General features: G+C 57.0%; 1 protein-coding gene across 4 annotated transcripts; it reads right to left on the bottom strand.

The window, feature by feature from the left end:
- Positions 1-4,391: 4,391 nt before the first annotated feature.
- TRIT1 (tRNA isopentenyltransferase 1) lies at positions 4,392-19,162 on the bottom strand. Of its 4 annotated transcripts, none has more exons than XM_044419448.1 (11): positions 19,033-19,162; positions 13,779-13,919; positions 12,706-12,804; positions 11,204-11,358; positions 9,183-9,325; positions 8,990-9,101; positions 8,384-8,496; positions 7,932-8,009; positions 6,972-7,081; positions 6,243-6,360; positions 4,392-5,380 (listed from the first exon to the last, which is right to left on the bottom strand). In XM_044419448.1, the coding sequence occupies exons 1-11, from the start codon at positions 19,159-19,161 to the stop codon at positions 5,229-5,231; spliced, it is 1,350 nt and encodes a 449-aa protein (XP_044275383.1). In that variant the 5' UTR covers position 19,162; the 3' UTR covers positions 4,392-5,228. The 4 variants fall into 4 exon arrangements, with proteins under 4 accessions (XP_044275383.1, XP_044275384.1, XP_044275382.1 ...); XM_044419449.1 differs by lacking the exon at positions 19,033-19,162 and adding an exon at positions 14,608-14,827; XM_044419447.1 differs by lacking the exon at positions 19,033-19,162 and having other exon boundaries at positions 13,779-14,826.
- Positions 19,163-25,436: the final 6,274 nt, after the last annotated feature.

Consider the following 25,436-nt stretch of genomic DNA (forward strand, 5'->3'; position numbering starts at 1 on the left):
GCTTTGCTCCGTTGGAGCGCATCCTGCCTTCCTCTGTAGGAGAGAACAGATCTCTACCCACCTCCATGTGACACCCCCTCACATACCTGCATGTCACCAATAGATCCCCTCTGAGTCTCCTCTTCTCCAGGCTGAAGAGACCCAGTTCCCTCAGTCTCCCCTCATATGGCAACCCCTGCAAACTGGCCACCGACCTTGTGGTCCTACGCTACACTGACTCTAACCTGGCTATATCCTTCCTGTAATGAGGGGCCCAAAACTGAGCACAATACTCCAGTTGTGGGTGCACCAGAGTCGTATAGAGTGGTAGTAATACCTCTTTCGATCTAGAAGCCACACTTCTGGCTCTGCAACCAAGGGTGGTGTTCACCCTCTTGACCACCGCATCACACTGTTGGCTCATGTTTAGCCTGCAGTCGACCAGCACCCTGAGGTCCCTTTTACAAGTGCTGCTCTCCAGCCACTTGTCCCCTAAGCTGTACTTATGACACCCATTCCTATGCCCCAAGTGCAAGACCTTGCACTTATCCACATTGAACGCCATCCTGTTGCCTCTTGCCCACTTCCATAGTCTGTCCAGATCCTTCTGGATCTGGAGTACCTGCTCCTCAGTTGTGGCCACTGCCTCAGTTTTAGTATCATCTGAGAATTTGATCAGCAGGCTGGTCACCCCTTCTTCCATGTCGTTGATTAACAGAGTGAACAGGATCGGCCCCCTGGGGGACTCCGCTTGTTACTGGCCACCATCCCGATGATTCCCCACTAATGGTTACCCTCTGCTTTCGATCAGTCAGCTGTGCCCTAATCCACCGGACAGTGCTTTGGTGTATCCCAAAACTCCTCAGTTTCTCTACCAGGATATCATGGGGCACTTTGGCAAAGGCCTTGCTGAAATCCAGGTAAACCACATCCACTGCATCCCCTCCATCCAGCCACCTTGAAACCTTGTCATAGAATTCCACAAGGTTTGTCTGGCAGGACTTGTTTTTGCGGAAGCCGTGTTGTGTGGCTGTCAGCCTCCCTTCCCTATCTAGCATCACTAGATCCCTCCCTATTATGAGCCTTTCCATTGTTTTTCCTACAATGGACATAAAGCTAACAGGTCTGTAATTCCCCAGGTCCCTTCTACCACCCTTTTTGAAAATTGGGACCACTGATGCCACCCTCCAGTCCTCTGGAATTTCACCTGTTCTCCATGAGGTCTCAAAAATGGAGGCCAGCGGGCATGAGAGAACCCCTGCCAACTCTCTAAGTACTCTCGGGTGTAACCCGTCAGGGCCTGGCGCCTTTGTAATGTCTAATGCCCTGAGGAGCCCCTCGACTTCAAGGGGGGGGGGTGACTCTAATCTGTGCCCCTAAGTCCCTGGCCTCATCTAATCTCCTTTGCGGATGTCCCCCATCCTGCTTTGGGGAGAACACAGAGGCAAAATTGTCATTTAGCATCTAGCACTAAGCCTGCAGGAGTGGCACCTGCCACTCAAATGCAGCGACGTTGGGGCTGCATTGACCAAGCCCCCGGCCCCTGCCCTGGACGCTGCCCCAGTGCAGGCACCATGGAAGCTGAAGGAGGCTGTTGGAGCGGCTCCACAAGGACGTCCTTGCCCTCCAGGCAAACATGCCTGAAGCTTCACTCAGCCTTGGAAGGCCTCCTCCCTGACCTGTGCCACTAGGAAGTTGGCTGTGTGAGCACCTGCACCCGTGCGTGCCAGGGCTTCTGTGGTGGTGGTGCTAGAATTGTGGAATATCTTCTCTGGTGAGACCAGCCAACTCACCTCGCTTCTGCTCTTGGACCTTAGTGCTTTGGAGGCTGAGTTCAGCCCAGCATTTGGGGGTCTCCATTTACTGCAGTGTGAAGTGAGCAGGTGCTTGGCTCAACTCATGGTTGCATCCACGTTTGTTCTACCTGCTCACCTGCGAGAAAAGCATGCAATGGACTCACTGGACTTTTTTCTGCAAGTCTGTCCCATGAAGGCTGTGTGCACCTCCCAGGTCACACAAGGTGATTGTTTTTGCTGCATTTTGTTGACACAGCTGATCATCTGGAAGTCTTTTTTCCCTTTTTAAAGTCATTGCATGGTGTCTCACGGGTGCTTCCGTACACCGCACAGAGGACACGACTTATGCATGAAACAAGCACAAGCCCAGCTTCTGGAGTGCACAGCCCAGAAATCTTGCCCACCGAGAGAGAGGGAGAGAGAGGTAGGTAGGTAGGCAGGTAGGGGCTATTTCTAGGCCATCCAATCTCTCTGAGTCTCTGGACGGCGCTACCCCCAGACATGCCCTTAGGACCTCCCTGGAGGATTCCTCAGATGAAGAGCAGGAGCTGGAGGCAGAGTGAGTTCGCCCCTTGAAATGGAGGTGGCGCACGGCTTCCACAGAGGCCCAGGCGGCCCAGACGCTGCCTCGGTTGGCCAGCTGTGCCAATTTCCAGCTGGCTGGGCATCAGGTTGGACAGAGCTGCTCCTTGGCAAGCAGCGAGCAGAGTTCTCTGACCTCGCCAAGACTAGGCGGCCTCTTGCTGGACACCCTTCTGGCCATGCCTGCCTGACCTGGAACTTGGGACGGACACACCAACCACACGTCCGTGGCTCTTGGCCTGGACTGACCATTCCTGGGCAGGGAGCAGGCGGGCGTTCCTGGGCATGGGGCGGGACAAGCTCAGGCCACCCTCAAACCCCACCTGCAAGTAGGGAGCTCCTCCCTCTGGTGTCCCACCTGTACATGCTAAGTGCCTAGTCAGCGACAGTCACTCTCCACATGCTCAGAGACAGTCTGCCTCTTTTTGTCTTACTGTCCTGTATCATTTCTCACAAATGCCCCCAGATTCCCAGGGCTCAAACACTCCTCGTTCTAAACCCTTCTCCCCGGAGGAAGGCTGCCCTTAGCCCGGCTGGGCACAGGCAGTGCGTGAGACAGGCTTCGAGCGGCAGTGGAGTGCCGTTTCCCAGTCCCACGTAATTAATGACCTTATCTTGGGCTCGAGCCATTTTGCCAAAGTGGCTGCTGGCAAGGGGGGAGGAAAAGGTGTGGGGCGCACAGAGGGGCATGGGCATTTGCCCACAGCCATGTGTCGGTCCCCCCCCACCCCCTCCTTCCTCACACACGAAACTGAATGCACAAGAGGGGGAAGGGATTTCCCAGCACGGGTGGCCCACCCCTTCGGGCCACTCGTGGACTCAGAACGCCCAAGCGCCCTGCACGGGAAAGGGGGCCTTCTAGCCGGGAGCTTGTCCCAACACCACGAGTGGGACGGGGACAGGACACGCATTACCTGCACGCGCTTTCCCACCGGCCCCTCCGTCCTGGCCCCTTTCCTTCCGCTGCTCTTCCCAGCCACTGAGGAGCTGGGCATCACCCATTGGCGTGGTCTGGGAAAAGGCGCCCGCCAAACCTCGGCTGAAGGGGGGCCAAGTCCGCTGCAGGAGGGTGCGCCCTGGGAGCTCTCTGCAGAAGGGTCCTTGCCCACCCACCAGTCCGCTCCCAGCAGCAGTGGTGTCCCCACCCCATTTAGGTTGGTGCAGGAATTGCTTCGTTGGCTTGAATGGGGGGAAAGTCCTCCGGGGGGGCGGCAATAGGCACCCCTACTCACATCACAGCCCCTGCCACCCCAGGGCTTCCCCTGCACAATGGAGGAACCGCTCCATCCACCTTCTGGTGGCAGCGAGGGTGCTTGACGAGCGCCCTGGCAGAGGCTCGAGGACACGGCGTGCCTGGGCACAGTGGCAGGACCCCGGCGGTGCTTGCTCGCTGGTTGCCGCCTGGCCCTTTGTCCAAGGTGGCCATGCCAGCAAATCCTTCTGCCGGCCACCGCCGCTCTCCTGACACCGAGTACCCGCAGCCACTGCTCCTCCGTGCCCTCCTCTCCTTCCGGTGGTAGCCTTGGCAGTGCCAAGGCAGGCAGTGGCCCGGTCACCCTCGGAGCAAGCACCCATGCCGGGCGGGGCAGCTCCGCGCTCCCATGCTCCCGGGCATTTGTTCAAAGAAGGCTTCTGCCGAACTTCCTGGTGCGTCGGACTCCTCTCCCTCCCTTGCCGCTGCCCGGAGCCTGCGCTGGCCTCGCCTCGGCAGCGGGCAGCCCAGTCCTGTCCCGGCACGCGCACCAGCAACCTGCACCTCTCAGCTTCCGCCGTGTCACCAGGTTCCCTCCCTCCCGGCGACTGCCAGCACAGGCCTGGAGCAGGGTGCCTCCCCTTCACACAGTGCCGGTCCACGGCACCCGGGACGCACGCCCGCTGCAGCCTCCTGCCGCTTCCCCTGCGCCCATGGGATGCTCCTCCTGTGCCAGCGCCACCCAGCCTCTCCATGGCGCCACAGGGGTGGGGGGCCCTCTCAGCCACGAGACCACACAAGGGGCTCTTAGCAGAGATCAAGAATGAACCACTGTCACGACCTGGAGGGGGGAAGAATAGTTTATTAAGCTGGACACAGCACAGCACCAACGGATCACGCAGGGCCAGTCAGCCTGTCCGGAGCTGAGAGCTGACACACACTCAGTCCCCGCTCCGCCAGGCCCCCGATCCCTCGGCAGCAGGTGCCTGGCCCATATGCAGAGATCGCCTGCATGCAGACAGAGCTGCTCGCCACACAGAACCATTCAGACCATCAAGGCCTGACCTTCACATTCCTTAATGCAATCCGTCTGCAGGGAGCAATGAGCACGGCGAGGGACACTTCCCCGGCAAACCTGCAGTGACTTGTTCTTCCGGAAGCTCTTCTTCACCCACAGGACTACAAGGACACGCAGCTGCAGAGAACGGAGCCCGGGGCGCCGGGGACTACTTTGCTGGGTGCCTCCGAGCTGCACGACCACCCGTAGGGTGACATTTCCCTGTTAAAAACAGCCGTGAGGCCAGTGTAAAGGCTTAAAACTTTTGTGATGCAGTGCAGCGGGCCACTTTCTGAAATGGTCCCAGAGGGGTGCTCGGCTTTCCCACCATCACACAAAGTACGAAGGCTGCACTGGAATAGACAAATACAGCGTTCTTTAAAAAGGCACACCAATGCTGCACAAAGGTAGGTTCTGCAGCCCGGCATCCATCCAGTCCTTACTCCAAACAGCGCACTTAATTCCTGGAGGAATGGGGGGGCTGCATTCCTCAGGCCAGGACAGCTGGAGCAGGGGGTGGGCCCCGCCTGGCCTCTGCCCTGCGGCATCCGGAGGATGGGACCCTTCCGGGCTCTGGCGCCCGAGCCCTGCTGGCAGAGTGGCCGCCCAAGGCAAGACCGGGCTAGATTCGCTGGGCCCCCACGCCGCCTCCTTCGCTGTCAGGCTTGCTGCCCATCTCTGTTCCCCCGCTGCGGCAGGCTGGGGCCTGCGGAAGGGAGGGCTGGTGCCGCAGCTTCTTCAGTTGAGAAAGGTGAGCCTTGGATTTCACGTGAGCTGCAAACACAGGGAGGAATTGGAACGGGGTATGAGAACAGGACAGAGCACAAGGCCGCTTTTCCAGCACTGGAACGCCGTTTACAGCGTGCGCACTGGCGCCACACATCCGAGGGGGTCTTCTGGCTTTCAGCAAAAACTACAGCAAGATCTGTTGCTTGGATGCCTTTCCTTCAGCTCCCTTGCACAAGACACTGATCGGCATGTCTGTTTCCTCCCCTTAACTTATTATGGTATAGGATAATATAAGTGGGCACCATTCAAGGAAAGTCACAGTTGAGGTCTGATCTACATGGACCACGGAGCAAGGCGGGGTGCAGAGCCCTACAATCGCAGGGCGGACTGGCAGACAGCAGGCAGCAGGGCTCACCCTTGGAATACACCCCTGCATAAAATGCACAGAGGAACTTGCATGTGGAAAACCCCTCTCCCCAATGCACTTGTTTTCTACCCTCTTTTTACATAAGGCAGTACTGAAAAATGGCTTCGTGTCATTGCAGAACATGAGGATACATTCTGGAGATGCTCCTGAAGCCTGCACAGGGACTATCCTTTTCCAAACAGCTTCCCAAAGGCACGTACCAAACATTAAGGGTGATGTTCGTCATGTACTCATTTATTTCTGGCACCTTTAGCTCCTTGCAAGAGGAAGCATTCTCTCTCGCACAAGTATGTTTCTGCAGCCTGGACAGGGATGTTCCGGGACCCTTCAGCTCATTCAGCATCAAGCGTTTATCAGTTTTAGGCTGCTCTGTGCAGGCAAGGGCAGGATCCCATGGTGCTGGTACAACAGGGAGAGGTGCAATTTCTGAGGCTCCTACATGGACCCCCACCTCTGTGCTCCCCCGGGCGGGGTGCTCACCTTGCCACTCTCTGTCCCCGATGATGAGGCGGCCACACGGCTCACACATGCAGCCGCGCCGCTTGTCCTCCTCTGGGTTGCGCTCCAGCACGAAGGGCTGCACGGGTGGCTGCCGCCCCTGGAGGCAAGACCGCCCGGTTACTGTGGTCAGTGAGCAGGGAGGCTCTCTGCCTTTCTGCCCGGACACCTTGCGGGGCAACCAGGAGCTGATCTCAGGGGCACCGAACCTGCCCTGCCCTGCCCTGCCCACCAGGCTGCCCTCACACAGCCAGTCGCCCACTGCTGGCAGCTGACGGCCCCCCTCCCGCTAGCCCAGGCCAGGTGGGCTCTGCATGGGGAGGAAAGGGACCCCGGGGGAGCTCAAGGTGCCTCGGCATCCCCTGACCTCACGCATTCCTGCAGGCAGCTGGGCTGACGCCGCCCCCCCTCCCCCGGAGGCGTTGACTTTGCGCCACCTCAACAAAACCCAGCCACGTCCCAGCCGCCTTCTTTGCTTCGTGGCTCTCGATTCCCTTCCCGCCCTGCACCTGAGCCTGTGTCCCCCTGGAGACAGGGGCCTGGGCTGGGAGCCCCAGGGAGCCGCTGCCGGCCAGCACAGGCATCGCCGGTCCAGATGGACCTGTGGTGTCGCTCCCACAATCAGCTCCCCACACCGTGGCTGCACGAAGGCCCGGCATGGCGTGCTGGGGGGAAAGAGCCCCCGCTCAAGGCCCGTGGCCAACTGCCTACCTGGAAGAAGCTCTCTACGATCTGGATGGCCGGTTCCAGCACTTTCTCTTCCCACTGAGAGAGATCCGAGCCTTCCAAGCTGTACACGGGTGGCACATTTTGTCCAGGACCTGAAGAAACCCGGGCAGGGCAGGGCAGGGCAGGGCAGGGCAGTCATGAGGGTCAGCCAGCATGCAGTTATCCCTTCCCACTCCCACCACCCTCAAAGCAACTGGAGAGCCCAGCCCACAGCCTGCACCAGGCCAGAGGCCCTGTGAGGCCCAGGGGAAGGCAGTCACCAGCCACACCCTCCATCACAGCAGAGCCACTTCCAGCGACTCATTTGCAGGCTGCCGGCCGGAGGAAAGGCCCCGGGTGCCAGATCCAGGCAGGTGATGTCCCCTGTGCCTGGCCACAAACCCCCGGCCACGCCTTGTGGCAGCTTGCAGGAGACCGAGCGCGGGCTGCAAGTGCTTGGCCCGGGAACAGCCTTCCGCCTGCGGCTGCCAGCGACTGGGCCAGGCCAGGCCACCGAGGCAAGGCAGGCAAACCCCGCTGGCACCGTGCCAGAGCCGCCCAGCCACACAGGCTGCCAGGGAAGGGCCAGTCGGGGTGGGAGGGGTGGCCCCCGCAAGGCCCTCTCCCACCTGGGCTCAGAAAGGGCAGGGCAGGGCAGGGACGCATGCCGAGGGCCGAGAATGGCCTCTCCAGCCCCGCCCCAGCAGAAGCAAGCTGACTGGCCGCCCCCCCCCCCCGGCCACCTGCTGGGGGCGCCTGCATGCGGGCGGCAGCCGTGCAGCTCTGGGGGAAGGGGCCCGCCCTGCGCTGGCCGAGCAGAAGCCAGGCGCTCTTCTTCGGAGGGCTGAGCCTTGGCCTGGGCCCGCCGGGGTCCCGAGGGGATGCACACGCAGCGCAGAAGCACGGAGCGGGGCCGCAGCACTCCCCAGCACAGCATCGCATCACCGGGAGAGAGGGACTCACGCCGGAGGAAGCGGTTCTGGATCCACTTGACCTGCTTCCGGGCATACCTCTTGGTCACCAGCTTCAAGGCCTGGATGCCTGGAAGAGCGAGGGGAACGGTGGGGGGGGAGCAGGAAGGGCGGCACCGCAAGTCATAGCACCCCTTTGCAGGGAAGCTGCTGTGCGGGTGCTCCCGGGCACAGCAAGGCAGGGCTGATCTGCACCCTCAGATGGGTCCAACCAGTCCGGCTGCTGTCAGTTCCCTCCCTGCACCCTGAATCCGACGGCTTGGCGAAGGCGCCAGACTTCCTTTGCCAGAGGCCTGGCCGTTCCCCTTGCAGCAGCCTGGCGCTTGGCAGGAGGAGGCTCGTTCCACCCCAGGGCACAGTCCGGGCGCCGTGCCTCCAAGCGGATGCCGCCAGAGGGTGTGGCGCCTCGTCTGGTGGTGCGAGGGCTGCTGCTGTCCTACCTACCTTCCTCCAGGAGCTCGTTGCTGGCCTCCTTCGAGCACTGGCCCTCCGTGGTCAGGAATTGGTGGAATTCCTTGAAGCCGATGGACTGGAAGATGCCGTGCTGGTAATCCTGGCTAAGTGAAGGGCAAGGGGCAGGGGGTCAGCCCCTCCTGCGTGTGTGCGTGCGACCTGTGCAGTGGCACGCAAGGTTCCCAGCTTCCCAGGGAGGACCAGCCGGAAGCCAGAGAAGGAACCGTGGCAGGGAGCGCCTCTCACCCTCCCCGGTCCCAAAGGACACCAAGACCAACTCTTGCCCTGAGCTGCAGACCCCCTCCGTCCCTGTTCCCTTCACACAGTGTCCTGCAGCCTGCTGTTCACCTTGCTAAGCCACTCCAGGAGCCCTTTCGGACTGAGGACTGCTCTAAGACAGGCGTCCAGAAATAACCACGGAGAGGCAGGGATCCGGGTAGGCTAGTGCACTGCTAGGGCTGCACTTTAGATCCAGGCCCGGCACCTCAGGAGGAGGAAACCGCAGCATGTGCAGCGCCAGCCCCAGTGCCCCTCCGTCCCCACCCCTGGGACAGAACCCCGGGAGCGCCGCACGGGCGGGGGGGGACGGGGACTCACCTGTTCTCTGCCACCCTTGCTTGGTTGTACCGCTGATGGAAACCACGCAGCTCCTCCAGCAGCCCGGCCTGCAGCATGGCGTCCACACGCTCCTCCAGCCGCTTTTCCAGGACTGCCAAGGCAGGCACAGGGGTTAGGGGCACCCCGGGGAGGCCGTGGGGGGACAGGGAGACTGCCTCTCCGGGCCACTTACCTGCCTTCTCCACGCGCACCCAGAGGATGCATGGGCTGCGGTACCTCAAGCCGCCCCCCAGCGGCCCCCCTCCTTCCTGCTGCCGCTGGTGCTGCAGGAGCATGCTGTGCGGGATGCCCGTCTCTTCAAACACTTCCAGGCTCCTGCAGGCCAGACAGGTGGGGAAGCGTCAGCAGGAGCCCGTCCAGCTTCTGTGGGCAGCAGGTCTGGGGCAGGCGGAGTATGTGGGAACGCACGCCTCAGTGGTGTCTTGCGAGGCTGCCAACCGGCTGGCCCGCCGCTTAGAAGTGCGGCACAAGCCATGGCACAAGCCAAGCCACAACTCGACCTGACCCACACCTCAACTGCTGTGCCATGCAGTGGGGGGTGCTAGTCGGCCGAGGCCCTCTGAGCTTGCGACACGCCCTTTCCGCAAGCCCCGCCTCTGGGTGAAGCCCCACAATTCCCGGAAGGGCAATGACCCCGAACTCCCCCGTAGTGTGGACTCGGACGCACATCCAGCGCGATGACAAGGGCCTGGCGCCACTGCGCAGTGCAGGCGTCCGGCCAGCCGGTCTCCTGCAGCGGTCATCTATCCACTTTCCAGACTGCCTGGCAGACAAAGCTCTCCAGGTGGTTCACAGCAGTCGAAACCATAGAATAAAACACCACCCATTTTAAAACAGAAGGAAAGCCTAGTGGTGACGCAAAGGTTCAAATAAAGTAACAGATCCCTGGCCTGCCTGAGAAGCCCACACCACAACCAGGGTACCAGGGCAGAAAAGGCCCTGCTGCTCATTGATCTCCAGAGCAGCATCACGAGGGCTGTGCTGACAGTCTTCGGGGAGGGGTGCCTCACAAGCCAGGCCGCCCCCGCCGCCCTGTGCCAAAGGGGCGTTTTCCCGCTCACGGCAAAGCACTGAGGCTCCTCCTTCAAGCTGCAGAGCCAAGTACAGAACCGGGAGTGAATAAGTTGGGGGGGGGGGGGGCCGCAGGGCGCTGCATGCACCAGGCTCGCAAGCCAGGCAGAGGTGCCGCTCCTGCCCTCGCCCTTTCTCCATGCAGTCCGCTCCCGTGGTCCAGCGGCCGCTGAAATGCCCCAGGGCACCAGGTTAGGGCCCTGCCTTGGCCCCACTGACAGATGCCTCCCGCTCGTGTGAAAGGGGTGGGCGTCTCTCCGCCTGGCTCTGGGACAGGGCAAGGAGGGGAGGGCGGCTGGGTGGCAAGCCGGGGCTCGCTGCAGCCGTGTTCCCACTGAGCAGAGGCATGTGGCTCAGCTGGTCGGGGAACTTTCTCCTGCAGCTGCTGGGGGAGAAGCCCTGGCAGGAGTCCAAGCCCAGCCCAGCCCCAGCCGCAGAGCAGGGCTGCCAGCTGCCGCTCTGCCCTGCATGGAAAGGGCGGCTCGCCATGGGCCAGGAGTGGCCGGGTGCCTCGCAAGCCCTGCGGGGAACGCCTCAGTGGCGTCATGGGGGCAAGACTCCGGGCCCAAGTCACGGCGGGCCGGGCTGACTCGCTCTAGGCCCAGCATGGCAGGAAACAGGAGGATCCGTGCAGGCCCTGCGGGGCTGCTTGCCTGCTGCAGGCCACGCTCCACAGCGCTGCTGCTCTCCACCTGGACCGGCCCAGCACCTTTCGCAGGGACGGCGAGAGCAGGCGTGCCATTTTCATGGCTCCTGCTTCCTTATGCCGGCGCATTCCATGCGGCGATGGCCAAAGGCTGCAGGGACTTTGAAGTCCTGGAGCCCTTTCTGGAGAAAATGCCGTCAGCAGCTTTCAGCCACGACCACGCACTTGAACCTCCCTGTCCAGGAGCAGGGTACCCCTCGGTACCAGGCACCAGGCTCGAGCAGCAGGCAGGGTTCTTTCCTTCACATCTGGCTTGTGAGTTTCCTGGGGCCATTTTGGAAACGGGGTCCCTCCCAGGACAATGCTGGGACCCAATCCGGCAGGCTCGGTTTCTGCCCTGTCCTCCCTGGGCTTTGGGGGAGGGGAACAACTAGGCGTCTGCACTAGTTCAGCATCCCCGGCTAGGAGAGACAGACCTGGCCACCTTGCGCTTATCATGGGGGTGCAGTTTGGCTGCCATTTCGGGGTCCACCTGGCTCAGAAGGTGGTGAAGCTCTTGGCCGTCCAGGTTCTGCAGCTGAGCCCTCCGCTCTGCAGATCTCTCCTCAGAGCCTGAGCGCTGGGCTTTGGCCTGCAAGACACGTGCCCTGTTGGGAAGTCCGTTTCCTTCACGCCGAGCCTTCTCTGCCCCGCAGCTGGACGACTTGCAGCCTGCCGAGGAGACACCTCTTTTTCGAGCAAGCAGGCATGTCAAAACGGTGCTGCCCAGCCGCATGGGAGCAGCTCCCCTCGCCCGCGTCTCACCACAGCGCTCCCGCTACTCCGGATGCCGAGAGGGTGCCCCGGTTACAATTACGTCAAGGCACACGCTGCTCCCCCCCTCAGAAAAACTGGGGCACTCGGTGCAAAAATCGCCTGATGAACGGGAGCCGGGGAATCAGTGCAATGACACGAGGGGGGACCCGGAAAACCTAGGAAGTCTCTTCTGGAGTCCAGGCTCCCCCTGCTCGGCGAGCGTTCCAGCAATCACCCAGCGGGGCTGTTGGAAGAGGCTGCATTTGGCTTCAGCGAGGTCATTTTTGGAAACTCTTCCAACACATTTGCCTGTTTTGTGATGGCTGAGTTACACAAACCACGTACGGCAGTGAAATTTTGTTCAGCTGAGTGCTCAGCAGCTTTTGCCCAAAAACGGCATGGCCCCAGTGCCCCACCCTCCCCATTCGCCCGATCTTGTCCCCTGCAACTTATTTTGTTTCTCCAGATGAAAAAGTCCTCAAAGGGAAACATGTTGCCAATGCGGGAGAGGTGAAACAAAAGATAGCACAAGCACTAAAAGGCATCAAAATTGACCAATTCAAAACCTGTTTTGAGCAGTGGAAAAAACATCTCAATTAGGTATATTGCATCCAGCAGAGAGTACTCTGAAGGTGACTGAAGTCTGAACATGTAAAAATAAATGCACAGTTTTTAATAAATAAATTCCAGGGTTTTCTTGGTCCCCCTTGTACAAACAAAAGTAATGATCCTGAGGGCACAGTCTAAACACAGAGAACATGGGAAGTGTTATCCTCAAATACACGCTCTTCCTCTGCTTGCAGCCTAGGAAGAATTCTGCAAAAGCAGCGTGCAGAGTGAGGCCCCTCAAATGTCCCCCAGCTGGGGAAACAGGTACTTCCTTGCGTGGCCAACGGAAGAGCCACCAAACAGGCCACCTGGGAAGCAGCTGCTGCACCCACAGGAGGGACTTGGAGCCCGCAATTCACGTGGCTCGGCCAGGCACGCCCGGAGTTCACCGCGGCCCCCAGTGAGGCCTCCCCGCCAGAGGGGTCACACAGCCAGGAACCCCTCCCCTCCCCGTAGCACCCCAAGGCACCCCCATCCCACCCCTGCCTGCCTCTTGTCGAAAGGGGCACCTGTGGCAGCTGGGCCTGATGCTGGCCCAAACCCGGAGCTCCCGGGACGAGCCCCCCCCACTCACCGACGTGTCAATCAGAACATTCCAGAGCAGGGACTCGATGTAGTAGTTGGTTCCCCCAACCACAATTGGCATCTTCTGGCAGGCGAAGAGGTCGTCGATGTTAGCCATTGAGGAAGCTCATGATAAAGGCGAGGGGGAGGGAGGAAAGGGGCCCTGCTACCCTCAGCAGGGGCCAGCCACTTGCTCTGCCCCTGGCCAGCCAAGCAGCAGGCTCTGCGCGGGAGGCACTCGGTCACGTGGGCATTTCAGTGGCATCCCCACCAGGCCTCGTGCTGCAGAGGCATGTCCCTGAATGAGCCGCCTGAGGCCCCCCGGGGGCTGCACCTTCCCCCATCAGCCCTCCTGCCCTTCTTGCTTTGTCGCCCTGGCAGCCCAGGGCCCACCTCAGCTCATGCCAGAGCAGCAGCCCTCGCAGGGACCCCACTCACAGCTCCACGGCATTCATGGCAGGACGCCGGACAAGGGCATGAATGGCTTTAAGGGGCTTCGTGGCCCCGACTGCTCTTCTCCGCTTGGTGCACTGCTCTTCCATGGGTTGCCAGCCACCCTGTGCTTCCAGAAAGGAAGGGGGGGATACAGATGCAAGTAAATAGCTTGCATGGTATTGCTGCCCACTGTCATTTTCATTGTTGTCCTTCATTTGTAAGCCACTGGTTAAACTTTACAGAAAACCGGGTTCAAAAACCCCCTGTAAACAGCTGAACAAATCCCTTGACAAATCTGAACTTTAAAAAAAGTTATTGTTTTTAAAGACTTCTTTTTATTTCCCCTCCTTCCTTTGAATGGTTATTATTTCTCCATCTTTAAACACTGATCTATCATGAGGGCTGGAAGCCCGCTTGTCAGACAAGAAGCTTGGATTCACAATAGTGTGCCAAACTACTTGCTGCCTATCTCAGCTAGGAACAAGTTCTCTGCCGCTCTCGCAGCCCTTAGCAGCCCCCCCTCCGCCTCCTCCTGCTGCTCCGTAGGGCACATGAGGCTAAAGACCCGCCGGCCTCAGTTCCCCGCCACGCCGCTGAGACAAGGCATCAACGGGAGAGAGGAGTGGCACGCGCTCCGGAAAAGGATATCAGGGGGACGGCCTTGTTCCTGAAGTCCACCACAGTGTAGCTGGTGACCAGGGGGTCCACAAAACTGATCATGTGATGCTTGCACAGCCTCTGCTCCTCTGGGGAAACTTTGTTGGTGATGATGTCCAGGCCCTTGTACACCTGAGAGGCAGACCGGGGGGGGGGGGGTAGTGGACAGCCGGGCCCAGGCAGCCCCCCCGGGGACCGTCCCGCGGGGTCTGGACTGCTCCTGCAACACCCGGGTGGGCCCCCGCACGGAAAGTGAGGTGTGGGGGAAGGGATGTCCGGCCGTTTGGGCTGCATTTCCACCTGAGAGAGCAAGGGTGGGCGGGGGCGGCAGACGCTGTGGGGAGGGCAGCACTGGGAGGGAAGCTGCGGGGTAGAGACCAATGGTGGGGCCCCGCACCTGTCTGCAGGGGGGTGATGAGGAAGACGAGCTGGGGGAGGGGAGGGGGGGCACGTGCCCCGCGTCAGCAACCTCGTCTTGGCCAGCGGCAGGGCCGCCCTTGCCCCGCACCGCGCCCGGGTGGGCTTGGAGGCGCCCCATGTCCCCACGCAGGGCTCGCCCGTGCATCCTGCTCTGCTAGCCCCCGCGTCCCCTCCGCTGGGCCATCAGCATGCGCACACGTACGCACTCGCGCGCTCGCTCTTTTGAGAGGGCGCCAGGCAGCCCCCTCATGGGGGCTTGGGGAGCCCCACGGCACTCCCTCTCGAAAAGGCGTGTGGCCGTCTGCCTGCCTGGTGCGGGTGGGGGGAAACGACACGGCTCTCCCCCGAGCAGGCCAGCATTCCAGAGCCCGGCCAGGACTACTCTGCGTCTGAGACTCACCCCAGCAGCAGTCCGCTCTGCCAAGAAACAGGTCATGTCAAGGCTTTGCTTCGGAATATTTGAAAAGTAAGAGCATGGACAGAGAACAAACACAAGCTGAAAGTGAGGCAGCAGCCCAAGACTGACAGGCAAATGCCCAAAGAACACTTAGGCCCCGTCGGCAGCCCGTGGCTCTGGAGCCGCACGTGGCTCTTGAACCCCCCTGCTGCGGCTCCGTCGCTCAAAACGCGCGTCGGCACAGCCGCTGATCTGCTCGAAGCTCCACTCAGGAACATGGCCTAGTTAAGTAAGTCAGCTAGTTAAGTAAATCACTACATTCCTCTGCTAAACAAGCTTCCTGCAGGCTCTCATGCTGCTGAAAAGATTCTCTTTGTCCCAATGTAATCTCCATCTGAATGTTAAAAGCTGCACTTGGGACCTGTCACAATTCACAGACTGTTTATCTGCTAATCAGTCACTAAACACACCTGTATCTCCAGCACCCCCCCCCCAGGCCAACAATGGATAAATCGAAGAAAAGTTTCTGAAGAAAATCAAACGTTTAATACGTTTAATACGTGGGTAGGTTCATTTGCTTTTACTGCTGACGGACTTATGTGGTTTGCTGCTTAATGCATGCAGCCCTTTAGCACTGACTTTGACTCTGCAGGAAGCTGTTCTCCTATTCAAAATATATGAAAGGAGTCCTACTAGTTTATAATGTAAGATTAAAAATAACAGTTTTTAGTGACTGAACAAGAGCTGCAGTTAAATCATAATGAAGATATACATAGCATTAAGGTAAAAAATGAAATATGCAGTGTTATCTTCATTTCAGATGTCAAAAGGGTTTTGTGGCTCCTGGTGTTTTCTTTTGTGTGGGAAACGGGTCCAAATGGCTCCTTGAGTGTTAAAGGTTGCCGACCCCTGACCTAGATGGACTAAACGCACCATCTTTACAACCTTTTTGGTGCCAGGCAAAAACGGTCTTCTTCTCTAGACATTTTAATATTTGATTTTATTCTTGGATATTATTTATACTGTTTTTGCCTTTAATATATTTTAACTTATTGATATCTGATCTTGGCTGCATATTTTCTCTTATTTAGGTTGTATTGTTGTTATTTTATGTAATACTGTAATCCACTTGGACTAGTATTTATTTATTTAAAACATTTATATCCCATCCTTTCAATGAACAGCTCAGGATGGCTAGTATAGTGGAATTTAAGTTGAATAAATAATTAAATTAGTAAGTAAAATCCCCAAGGCCCAATGAACTCCATCCAGAGTCATAAAAGAGCTAGCAGAGGAACTCTCAGAACCACTGGCTATTATCTTTGATATATGTTGGAAAACAGAAGAAGTGCCAGACAACTGGAGAAGGGCTTTCGTCATGCCTATCTTCAGAAAGAGGGGGAAAAGATGAACCTGGGAACTACTGACCAGTTAGTCTGACATCAATCCCTGGAAAAATTCTGGAACAAATTATTAAAAATCACTGAAAAAAATGCAGTGATTAATAGACACCAACATGGATTTATCAAAAATAAATCCTGCCAGACTAATTTGATCTCATGTTTTGACAGAGTAACATTCCAAATGGACAGAGGGAACACTGTGGACAAAATCTACCTCAACGTTAGCAAAGCTTTCAACATAATGTCCCACAGCAAAACGTGAACCAGATAAAAAACTATTACAGTGGTACCTCAGCTCGTGAACGCCTCAGTTCACAACCAAATCGGGTTGCGACCAAAAATTTCATAAAAATTTTGACTCAGGTGGCGAATTCTGCATTGTGTGGTGCTGGGGGCGGGGGGGAGACGGCCAGATCACGCCTGTCTTTCCTGCATGAGCGCAACCCTGATCTCTGCCATCTCCCCCGCAGCACGATCACACCCATCTCCCCTCCCCGAGCACGCCAGCGTTCGTGCCCGTCTCTCCCCCCAACGTGCCCGCGATTGCGTCCATCTCCCCCCTCCAGCGCACCAGGTTGATGGGCACATGCAGGGATGACGGGTGCGATCCCGGCCGTGCTGGGGGGGCGCAGCACGATTGTTCTTTGTTACTTTGCTTCACATTTTTCTGATTTAAAAAAAATAGGTACAGAACGGATTAACCTCATTTACAATGAACCTTATGGGGAAATTGAACTTGGCTCACAATTTGGACAAAAATGGCACCTTCTCAAACAAGAGGAACCAACTGCGGGCAAGCCAGAGGGCTCAGTCCTGGGCCCAGCGCTCTTCAGCATCTTTATTAATGATTTAGATGAGGAAGGAAGGATAATCAGTTTTGTGGACAATAGCAAACTGGGTGGAATAGTGAGCACCCTAGAAGGCAGAATGAAGATCCAGGGTGACCTTGGCAACAGAATGAGGTTCAATAAGGACAAGTGCCAAGTCCTCCACCTAAGAAAGAGGAACCAAAGGCATCGATACCAGATGGGGAATACGTGGCTCAACAGAGCTATAAAAGAAAATGACCTTAGAGTTATTGTGGACAACAGGCTAAATATGAGGCAATTATGCAACGCAGCTACAAAAAGGGCAAATGCTATTTTGGGATGCATTAACAGAAGTATTACTTCCATATCACAAGATTAGTACTTCCTCTATACTCCTTGCTAGTCAGAACTCTGGAATTCTGGGCACCAAGATTTAAGAGAGATGCAGAAAAATTACACAGGGTCCAGAGGAAGGCAACAAGAATGAGCCAGGGTTTGGAAACTGTCCTATGAGGAGAAACTGAAAGAACTGGGCATGTTCAGCCTTCAGGCAAGATGACTGATGGGGGGCATGGTATCCCTCTGTAAGTACCTCAAAGGCTGTCCCAAAGAGGAAGGACAAGATCTCTTCTCGCTGATCTCAGAGTGTAGGACACGGAATAATCAATTCAAGTTGCAGCAACCCAGGTTCAGGCTAGATATCAGGAAAAGCTTCCTCACTGTCAGGTCAATACGACAGTGGAACCAGGTGCCTGGAGAGGTCGTTGGCTCTCCCACACTGAAGACCTTCAAGTTGAAACTGGATGGTCATCCATGTGGGATGGTATAAAATTGTCTCCTGCATCAGCAGGGGGTTGGACCTGATGGCCTTCTTTGCCCCTTCCAACCTCACTAGTCTATGATGCTATGAAGAATCCACAGGATAGTTACCCTCTGCTCCCAAAGTTATTCAGCACTGAATTGTGGTAGATCCCCAGGTGAAAATGAGCCAACAATTGATGTGGCTGCAAAAAATAGCGCACGCTATACTGGGCAAAATCAACAGAAGTATAGTGCCCATATTACGTAAGGTCCTGGTTTCCCTCTGCTTGGCACTGGTCAGGCCTCATCTGGAGTGCTATATCCAGTTCTGGGCTTCCAGTTTAAGGAAGAGCCAGACAAGCTGGGAAGGGTCCAGAGAAGGGCAGCGAGGACGATCCGGGGACTGGAAACAAAGCCCTGTGGTGAGAGAGGGAAAGAACTGGGCACGTTTCGCCTCATGGAGAGAAGGCCGAGGGGAGACAGGACAGCACTCTGCAAGAACCTGAAAGGCTGTCAGAAAGAGGAAGGCCAGGCTCTCCTCTGGATCATCCCCGAGTGCAGGGCATGGAATGATGGGCTCAAGCCGCAGGAAGCCAGGTTCCAGCTAGCAAGCAGGAACCATGTCCTGCCTGGGCAATGTGACACAGGAACCTGTGACCTCGGAAGGTAGTGGGCTCTCCCACGCTGGAGGCATTCAAGAGGCAGCTGGGCAGCCCTCTGAGAGGGGTGGTTGCGCTTGGAGCCCGGCACTGAGCAGCAAGCTGGACTTGATGGCCTCCCTGGCCCCCGCCCCAGCTCGACTACCCTGCTATTCTGTGCAACCGGGCGGCGCTTATCCTAGGCCAGAGGGCTTGGGCATCACCTCTTGCAGGATGCGCTCCAAGGGGTACCGACACAGGGAAAGACGGCTCACCTCCAGGCGGCTGCTGCGGAAGAATAAGAACGGGAGCGCCAGCTTTGCCTTCTCCCAGCAGGCAAGAGGCCCTTAGCAGAAAACACGAGAAAAAAGCACGCTTGTACCTAAGCTGCAACCGACGCACATGGCCAGGGCAGGAAGTGAAAGCGCTTTGCAACAGAAGGCTGAGTTGCTGAGCCACCACTGCAGGAGACCAGAAGCACGACTGGTTTATGCCGGAGCTTTTTCCAAGCGGCGCCCGCTCGCAAGACGAATACAAGCGCCCCAGACCCGCGGTATCGGCCTGCCCCTCGCTGATCTGCCAACGCACCGTTTCCACGAGAAGGAGCCCAGCGGCCATGCCTCTGACCGTGGGCAGAGTGCCCGTTTGCCCGACGCCCGCCTGTCCGTTCTCCCCCGTGCGGAGCCTCGCGGCTCCCCCGCCCCCACTCCGCGCGGCCGGCGAGGCGCTCCTCGCGCGCTCAGGAGCCCCGGGCCGCCAGCGGCCCGACACGCGCACCTGCATGGCGTCGGCGCCGACGATCTCGCCGCCGAAGCGGAGGCCGAGCTGCAGCGCCAGCCGCGACTTGCCGGAGCCCGTCGCGCCCACGATCACCACCAGCGGCAGCCGCCCCGCCGCCGCCGCCATGGCTGGACGGGCGCGGGCGTCGCGGCAGGAAGAGGCCGGCGCGCCCGGGAGGCGGAGCCGCGCAGGGCGGAAGGACCGGCCTGCCGGCCCCGCCCGCCGCGCAAATCGGCCTCCCGCCTCGCCGTTCCGAGAAAGCGCTCTGCACGTGCTCAACGTCCGTCCGTCCGTCCGGCACGGCGCCGCGCTGCCCGCCGCTGGTGCGGGAAATGTTGCCGGGCTTGCTTATCGCGGCAGGCCTGGAGCTCGGCCCCGGGTGCAGGCAGGGGCGCCACGTGCTGAGGGCAGGCACGTCCCCCAGGCGCCTTCCTGCTGGAAACGCCGCGAGTGGGAGGGGGCCGCGGAGCAAACGCGGAGGGGCGCCTCCTTTGCCAGGTGCGAGAATTGCCCTGCGGGGCGCTGCTGTGCCAGGCCGGGCCGGGAAGTCGAGGCACCTGTAGCCACAGGTCCCGGGTGCAGCGCCTTTGCAAGGCCGGGCCCGGGATCGCAGTGGGCCGCGGTTCTTGCGCAGAGCGAGCGGCGAGGGGCTTTTCCAAGGGAAGCCTTCCCAGGGCATCAAGATTCAAAACCACAAAGTCAAGTAAAACAGTGAAACTTAGAAAATAAGGACAAGGGCGCGAGGAGCGAGAGGAGACGAGACCTGGCATGTTTACGCAGCCTGCAGCGTTTGCGGCTTGACGGAGTGCAGTTCTGTCCGCATCACTTAGGACTGGATGCTGGTTATGAACGGGAGGGCCCCCTGGGCTTCAGGGCCAAGTGGTTTGGGCTTGATTACACTGGGTAATCTGGCGGGGGGGGGGGCGGGGGCATGGGGAGCTGCTCACCGAGGGCTGGAGGAGCCTATCTAGTAGCCTTCGAGCCCCCAGCTTGGAACGGGGCTCCCTGGCTTGCGTTTTCTCCCAGGGACAAGAAATCCTCTTTCTTGCCTCCTGGCTGGACTGCCAGGCTGCCTTTCCCGGGTCTGGATGGGAGGCTCCTTATGGAATCGTGCGGAACGCAGAAGCCTTTGCCAGATGAGCCGAGCTGTTCATCGGGCTCTTTGGGAAAAGAGGTGCTTGTGCCCAGCGTGCGCCCCGCTCCTTGCGCCTGGCCAGGCCTGGAAAGCCGCGCTCCCCTTTTGTCGGGGCGGGAGAGCTGCGCATCTCCCTGCCTGCAGGTCGTGTCGGCGTGTGGTGGCCATGCAGCGGGGGAGCGCAGCCACGTGCAGGAGCAGGAGGGGGCGCTGATGGCAAGTTAGGAAAAGGAGGGGGAGAATCGCCGGGCAAGCGGGTGGGAGCAGATGCCCTGGAGAAGGAGAAAGAGATGAACTTGTGACCAAAAGCAAGGAGAAAGGAATGGTTACTGTAGCAACAGCAATGAATGGGGAAGGAAAAGGATGGGGGCAGCAGTTACCAGGGTGATGAAGCCTATTGCCTAGGTAACAGGAGTCCACGATTTTCTTCCACGGCAACAGAAGGAAAGGAAGATGACTTTTCTCCTAGCAACACACACATTTTGCTATAGCAACAGAGAGCAGAGATCCCCATTGGAAAGCGGCAATCTCATTGGAGGTGCGATTATAGCATCCTCAGCTACACTGGCACATTTATCCACCCTCCCTGCCACTTTTCAGCACTGCAGTCTTACGATGCTTTTACTCTCCCATGTTCAAAACAAAGCTGGGAGGGAGAAGGCTTCCCTAGAAGATTATCAAAGAAGCCGGACGTCATGGAGGAAAAAATCAAGCCTGAACTGATCTGGAGTGATACTTTGGAGGGCCTGTGTTGGGTTCGAGGCGGTTAGGGGTCTCCCGTAGCTTGTGGAAGGTCTGTGGGTCCGTGGCCTGTGTGGGGTAGATCCAGCCCAGTCTGCAGGGTCGGTCCCTGGTGTGTCCACGCAAAGCAGGGGCAGGAACTTGAGCACACAAGAACTTGAGCCCAAAGCATCTCAAGGGCCCCCATGATCTTGCCTGCTGATGTTGGTAGGTGCTGGTGGGGTTATAGTGGTAGATCAAAACAGATCTCTATTTTAGCTTTATTCTTCACTGCTCGGAAATCTCCAGGCTGAACTATGGAGCCATGCATAAATCTTGTAAATACATAAATAACAGGACAGTATTTCACTCTGGTTCCCAATTTCAGTTCTATCACTGGGTGGCTCAGGGACACAATCTATTGGTTTTTATACCTCCGTCTGCAAAATGGGTACATGAGTCACCTACCTTACACTGGAGGCAATTACACCTCCGTATATTTGCACATTGATTGCAAGGGGAAAACAAGCACAGAAAGGAAAGCTTGATAGAGAAAGCCAGATCCATTCTCTGGGGCAGGTGTGCACACAGTACATCAATTCCTACCATAGAGAAAAGCTGCATGGTTGCACTGCCAAAACCATAGTGCCCAATGAAGAGTGAGCTACTTGCAGGGAGGAAGAGGAACAGGAGTTCCAGATGTTTGGGGATACTGAGTCCCAGGCCTTTGCATGGTCTCCTTAGAACTAGCAAAGAACCAATTCTACAAGTAAGACATAATCTCACCTTTCTGAATGTTCTTAGTACAAAAATATGTAGCCTTGCTGAAGTATTTTACAATCCCAAGAGGACTGGGTGTTCACACAGTCCCCCGAAGCCATAGCTACAGCCCCCACACACCCCAAGCAGCAAAGACCCCCCCCCATCATGCATGCCCAGGCTCTTTCACTTCCAGGCAACTGGCTCTCCTTCTGGGTCATGTCTGGCCTGCAGCTTTCCTTTCCCAAAAGAAGACCCATTTTTCCCAGCCTGCAGCCCTCTCAGGTCTGCTCACGAGAAGAGGGTGCCCCTCAGATGACAAGCATTACAATCCACACAAGACAAGTGCCGGCCTTTTTGCAATTGATTTATTGAAGAGGCATGAGATAAAACAGAAAGTGCTCGTGGGCTGGCCACCCGGTCCAGACCTTTCCTGGGCCGGTCAGCGGATGCGTGCGCTCGCCACTGCTGCAGCGCAGGAGTCCAGTGCCAAGGGGCCACCCGCCATTGCCTGAGAGAAGCAGGGAGCACAGCACGTGGGAGGAGAGGCCAGCCGGCCGGCTCAGGGAACACCTGCAGGGCTGCAACCCACAGCAAGAACCGGCGGTGCCTTCTCCTTGCTGTTGCTCTGCACCGTCACATGGTCTTCAGCCGATGGTGACCCCATGAATGAAACCCCTCCAGTGACTTGTCCGGACAGCCCTGCAGCGCTCTTCAAGTCTGAGGCTGCGGCTTCCTTTCTGGCGTCCATCCACCTCATCTTTGGCCTCGCCTTGCCTTTCTGCCTTCCACTTTCCCTGGCGTGATGGTCTTCTCCAGGGAGTCTCGCCTTCTTGTGAAACGCCTGAAGTATGACAGCCTCACTGTCGTTTCTGCTTCCAGGGGAAGCTCTGGCTTGATTTGCTCTAGGGCCGCCCTGCTTGTCTTCTGTCGGTCCAGGGTATTCGCCAAGCTCTCTCCTCCAGCACCAAGTTCTGAACGCGTCCATTTCCCTCCTGTCAGCCTTCCTCACTGCCCAGCTTTCCCGCCCACGGACTGGGATCGGGAGTGTGGGTGATCCTGGCCTTGGTCCCCAGGGGAACGTGCTTACGCCGGATGGTCTTTCCCGGTTCCTCCAGCACTGCCCTTCCAATTCTCCGTCTTCAGTGGCAGGTGCAATCTTTCGCAAGTTCAGCTTCTTTGTTATTAAGAGTAAAGTTCTCCCGTCAACATGATTTCAGTTTACTGAATGTTCAGTTGCAGGCCTGCTTTTACACTTCCTTTCACGTTCATCAGGAGTCGTTTCAAGTCATTGCTGCTTTCTGCCAGGTGTATGGTATCACCTGTATACCTTCAATTAGTGACGTTTCTTTTGTCCATTTTCACTCCTTCCCCTGATTTTAATTCAGCTTTTTAAGGATATGTCTTGCATACAGATTGAACAGATAGGGAGATAAAAATACATCCTTGTCTGACACCTTTGCCTGTGGAAAACATTCTGCTGCTCCTTGTTCCGTCCCAACTGTAGCTTCTTGTCCATGGAACGGGTCATGCAGCAAGGTCATCTTCTCCTCTGGTGTGCTCCCACAGCCAGCATATACCTGCAATACGCTCCTGAATGCCTCCACCGCGTCAGGACCCAGCCAGCATGTCCTGCTCCAGGCAGGGCAGGACTCCATGGTGCATCGCTTGAGCCTCAGTTTGCGCGTGCGGGAGGTTGCTGCAAGGGTCCTCTGCCTGCCACACACTCCTGCCTCGCCTTTCTTGGAGACTGGAATGTATATTGAAGGCCAGTGTTGGTTTTCCAAATCTTTGGTCAGGGTTTCGTTTTCTGCTGCTTGGAATAGCTGTGTTGGTGCCCTGTCTGCTCCAGCTGCTGTGTTCTTTGCCAGTCCCTTCAGAGCACCTTTCACTCCACAATGCAATATTGCAGGCTCTTCTTCGTAGGATTCTGCTTTGACTGCCATCCTTTCATCATTTCTGTATAGTTCGATATATTCTTTCCACTTCTCTTGATTTTCTCCTGGTCAGACAGTATGTTCCCTTGTTTGTCTTTCAGCATTCCTGCTCTATGTTTGAATTTCCCTCTGATTTCTTCAATCTTTTGGAAAAGGTCTCATTTTCTGCCTTTCATTGTTCTTTTTCTTTGCACCAGTCATTGGCATAGTTCTTTTTGTCCCTGTGTGATAGTTGCGGAAGAGTTGCATTCAGGATTATTTCTATCACCTTCTGCTTCTGGCCTGTCCTTTGCAACGGTGAATATCTCCGGTCATCCAGCCAGGCTTTCTTCCTTGTTGCTGCAGAAATGATCTAATAATTATCTGTGGTTTCCGTCCACAGTTCTTCTGGCTCATGGTCAGTGACGCTGAGCAATGCAGATCTGTTCTTTCTGTGGACTCCTCCTTAGGCGTGGGCTAAAGCTTCCAACCAACAATCGCATGGCCCAATCTCATAAAGGAAGCCACAGGCTCGGGTTTCCGAGCGCTGAGCGGGTCTGCCTTGGACGTGCTGGAGGGCTTCCACTCATCCGTAGGGTCCCCATAGTCAGAGATAACTTGAGGGCATGGAAAACAGCAAAGCTCCAATCCTGTACACCATTTCTTGGCAGTAACACCCCACACCCAACACCGCCGACCTTAGTAATGAGTGAACCTTTGTAAGGTTGTGTACACACATACCCAATATATTATTGCAGCTCTTTTGTTTAAAGAACCAAGTGTGTGTGTGCTTGGAAAGGGAAGCCTTTCAAAACTGTTAGAATTAGCAGCTCCAAACCCCTCAGCAGAAATTTTGTATGGGACATTTGAAATGTTGGGATTCCTCCTTAGGAAAAGTGCTCCCCCCTGCAAAATCATCCTCATCATCATCATCAAATACACACCAACACTTCTGCTGTGCTCACCACTGCTGCTTGGAACTTAGAAGCAGGGACCAGCCCTTGACCTCATAAAAAATTCCAGTACTCCCAAACCTGTCCTGTACCTGCTGGAACAGGGGTAGTCAGAGCAGCTGCTTAAAGGGGAAAGTCTCTGTATAATAAAAAGGAGGGAGAGAAAACAGACTTTTTTTTTACAAAATAACTTCTAAAAAAGTACAAAAATACAGCATATATATATTTTTAAAAGCCATCCAGTATAAAGAATGAGGCAGCCACAACAATGGGTTGTAGGATATGCAAAACCAAGGTAAGGGAGTCTATTGTATGTGGAAAAATAAGAATGAGGTAAATCAAATCCAAGGTGACCCCAGTGCATTTCCAGTGAAGAAGCTTCAGCCGTGGTGTTTGTTAAAAAGCAGACACCCAACAGGCCTAAAAGGAAGGTCCCCCCACCCCTCAGGTGGCAGATTCAGGCCTCCCCTGAAGAGGGGCCAAGTGGAAGTCCAGCCACATGGCACATGGGGCCCCATCAGCTGGGAATTTGTTCTGGGAAGCCTCAAAATCCACCTCTAACCAGGCCTAGGAAGGGAAGGGAGCCCAAATGGAAAACAGGAGCTAGGGTGCAGGGAACAAAGAGAACATGGGAAACAGTGGCAGGAAGGAGGGGTGGCCCGCTGAAACACCTGTGGTCATGCCTTTACAAAAAGGCCTTGAGGGCAGGGCAGAAGAAGCCCCTCTGGACTGAGGAGGAAGAACCATCCTTGTGCCTGACTTGAGAGGCATGGATGACAGACCCCCTGTGAAGCACCTGCTTCTCTCAAGAAGGAGCAGTCTTGCCACATGTGCCCTGCTGGTCTGGAAACACACGCCGGCTGTGCGGTTCTCAGTCCAAACGGAGCACTGTTGGCTCGCCCAGGAGCCGCAATCTCG

The sequence above is a fragment of the Varanus komodoensis genome, unplaced genomic scaffold, assembly GCF_004798865.1.
Source record: "Varanus komodoensis strain SLA01 unplaced genomic scaffold, ASM479886v1 scaffold103, whole genome shotgun sequence".
In the NCBI taxonomy this organism is placed as follows: Eukaryota; Metazoa; Chordata; class Lepidosauria; order Squamata; family Varanidae; genus Varanus; species Varanus komodoensis.

Coding starts and splice junctions, on each gene's coding strand:
- TRIT1 (XM_044419447.1), bottom strand. CDS start 14,081: ATGCAGCCCAAACGGCCGGACATCCCTTCCCCCACACCTCACTTTCCG. Junction 11,359..12,705: donor ATGTTCTGATTGACACGTCG/GTGAGTGGGGGG, acceptor CGTGTCTTGCAG/GCCAAAGCCCAGCGCTCAGG. Junction 9,102..9,182: donor GGTGCGCGTGGAGAAGGCAG/GTAAGTGGCCCG, acceptor CTGCCTTGGCAG/TCCTGGAAAAGCGGCTGGAG.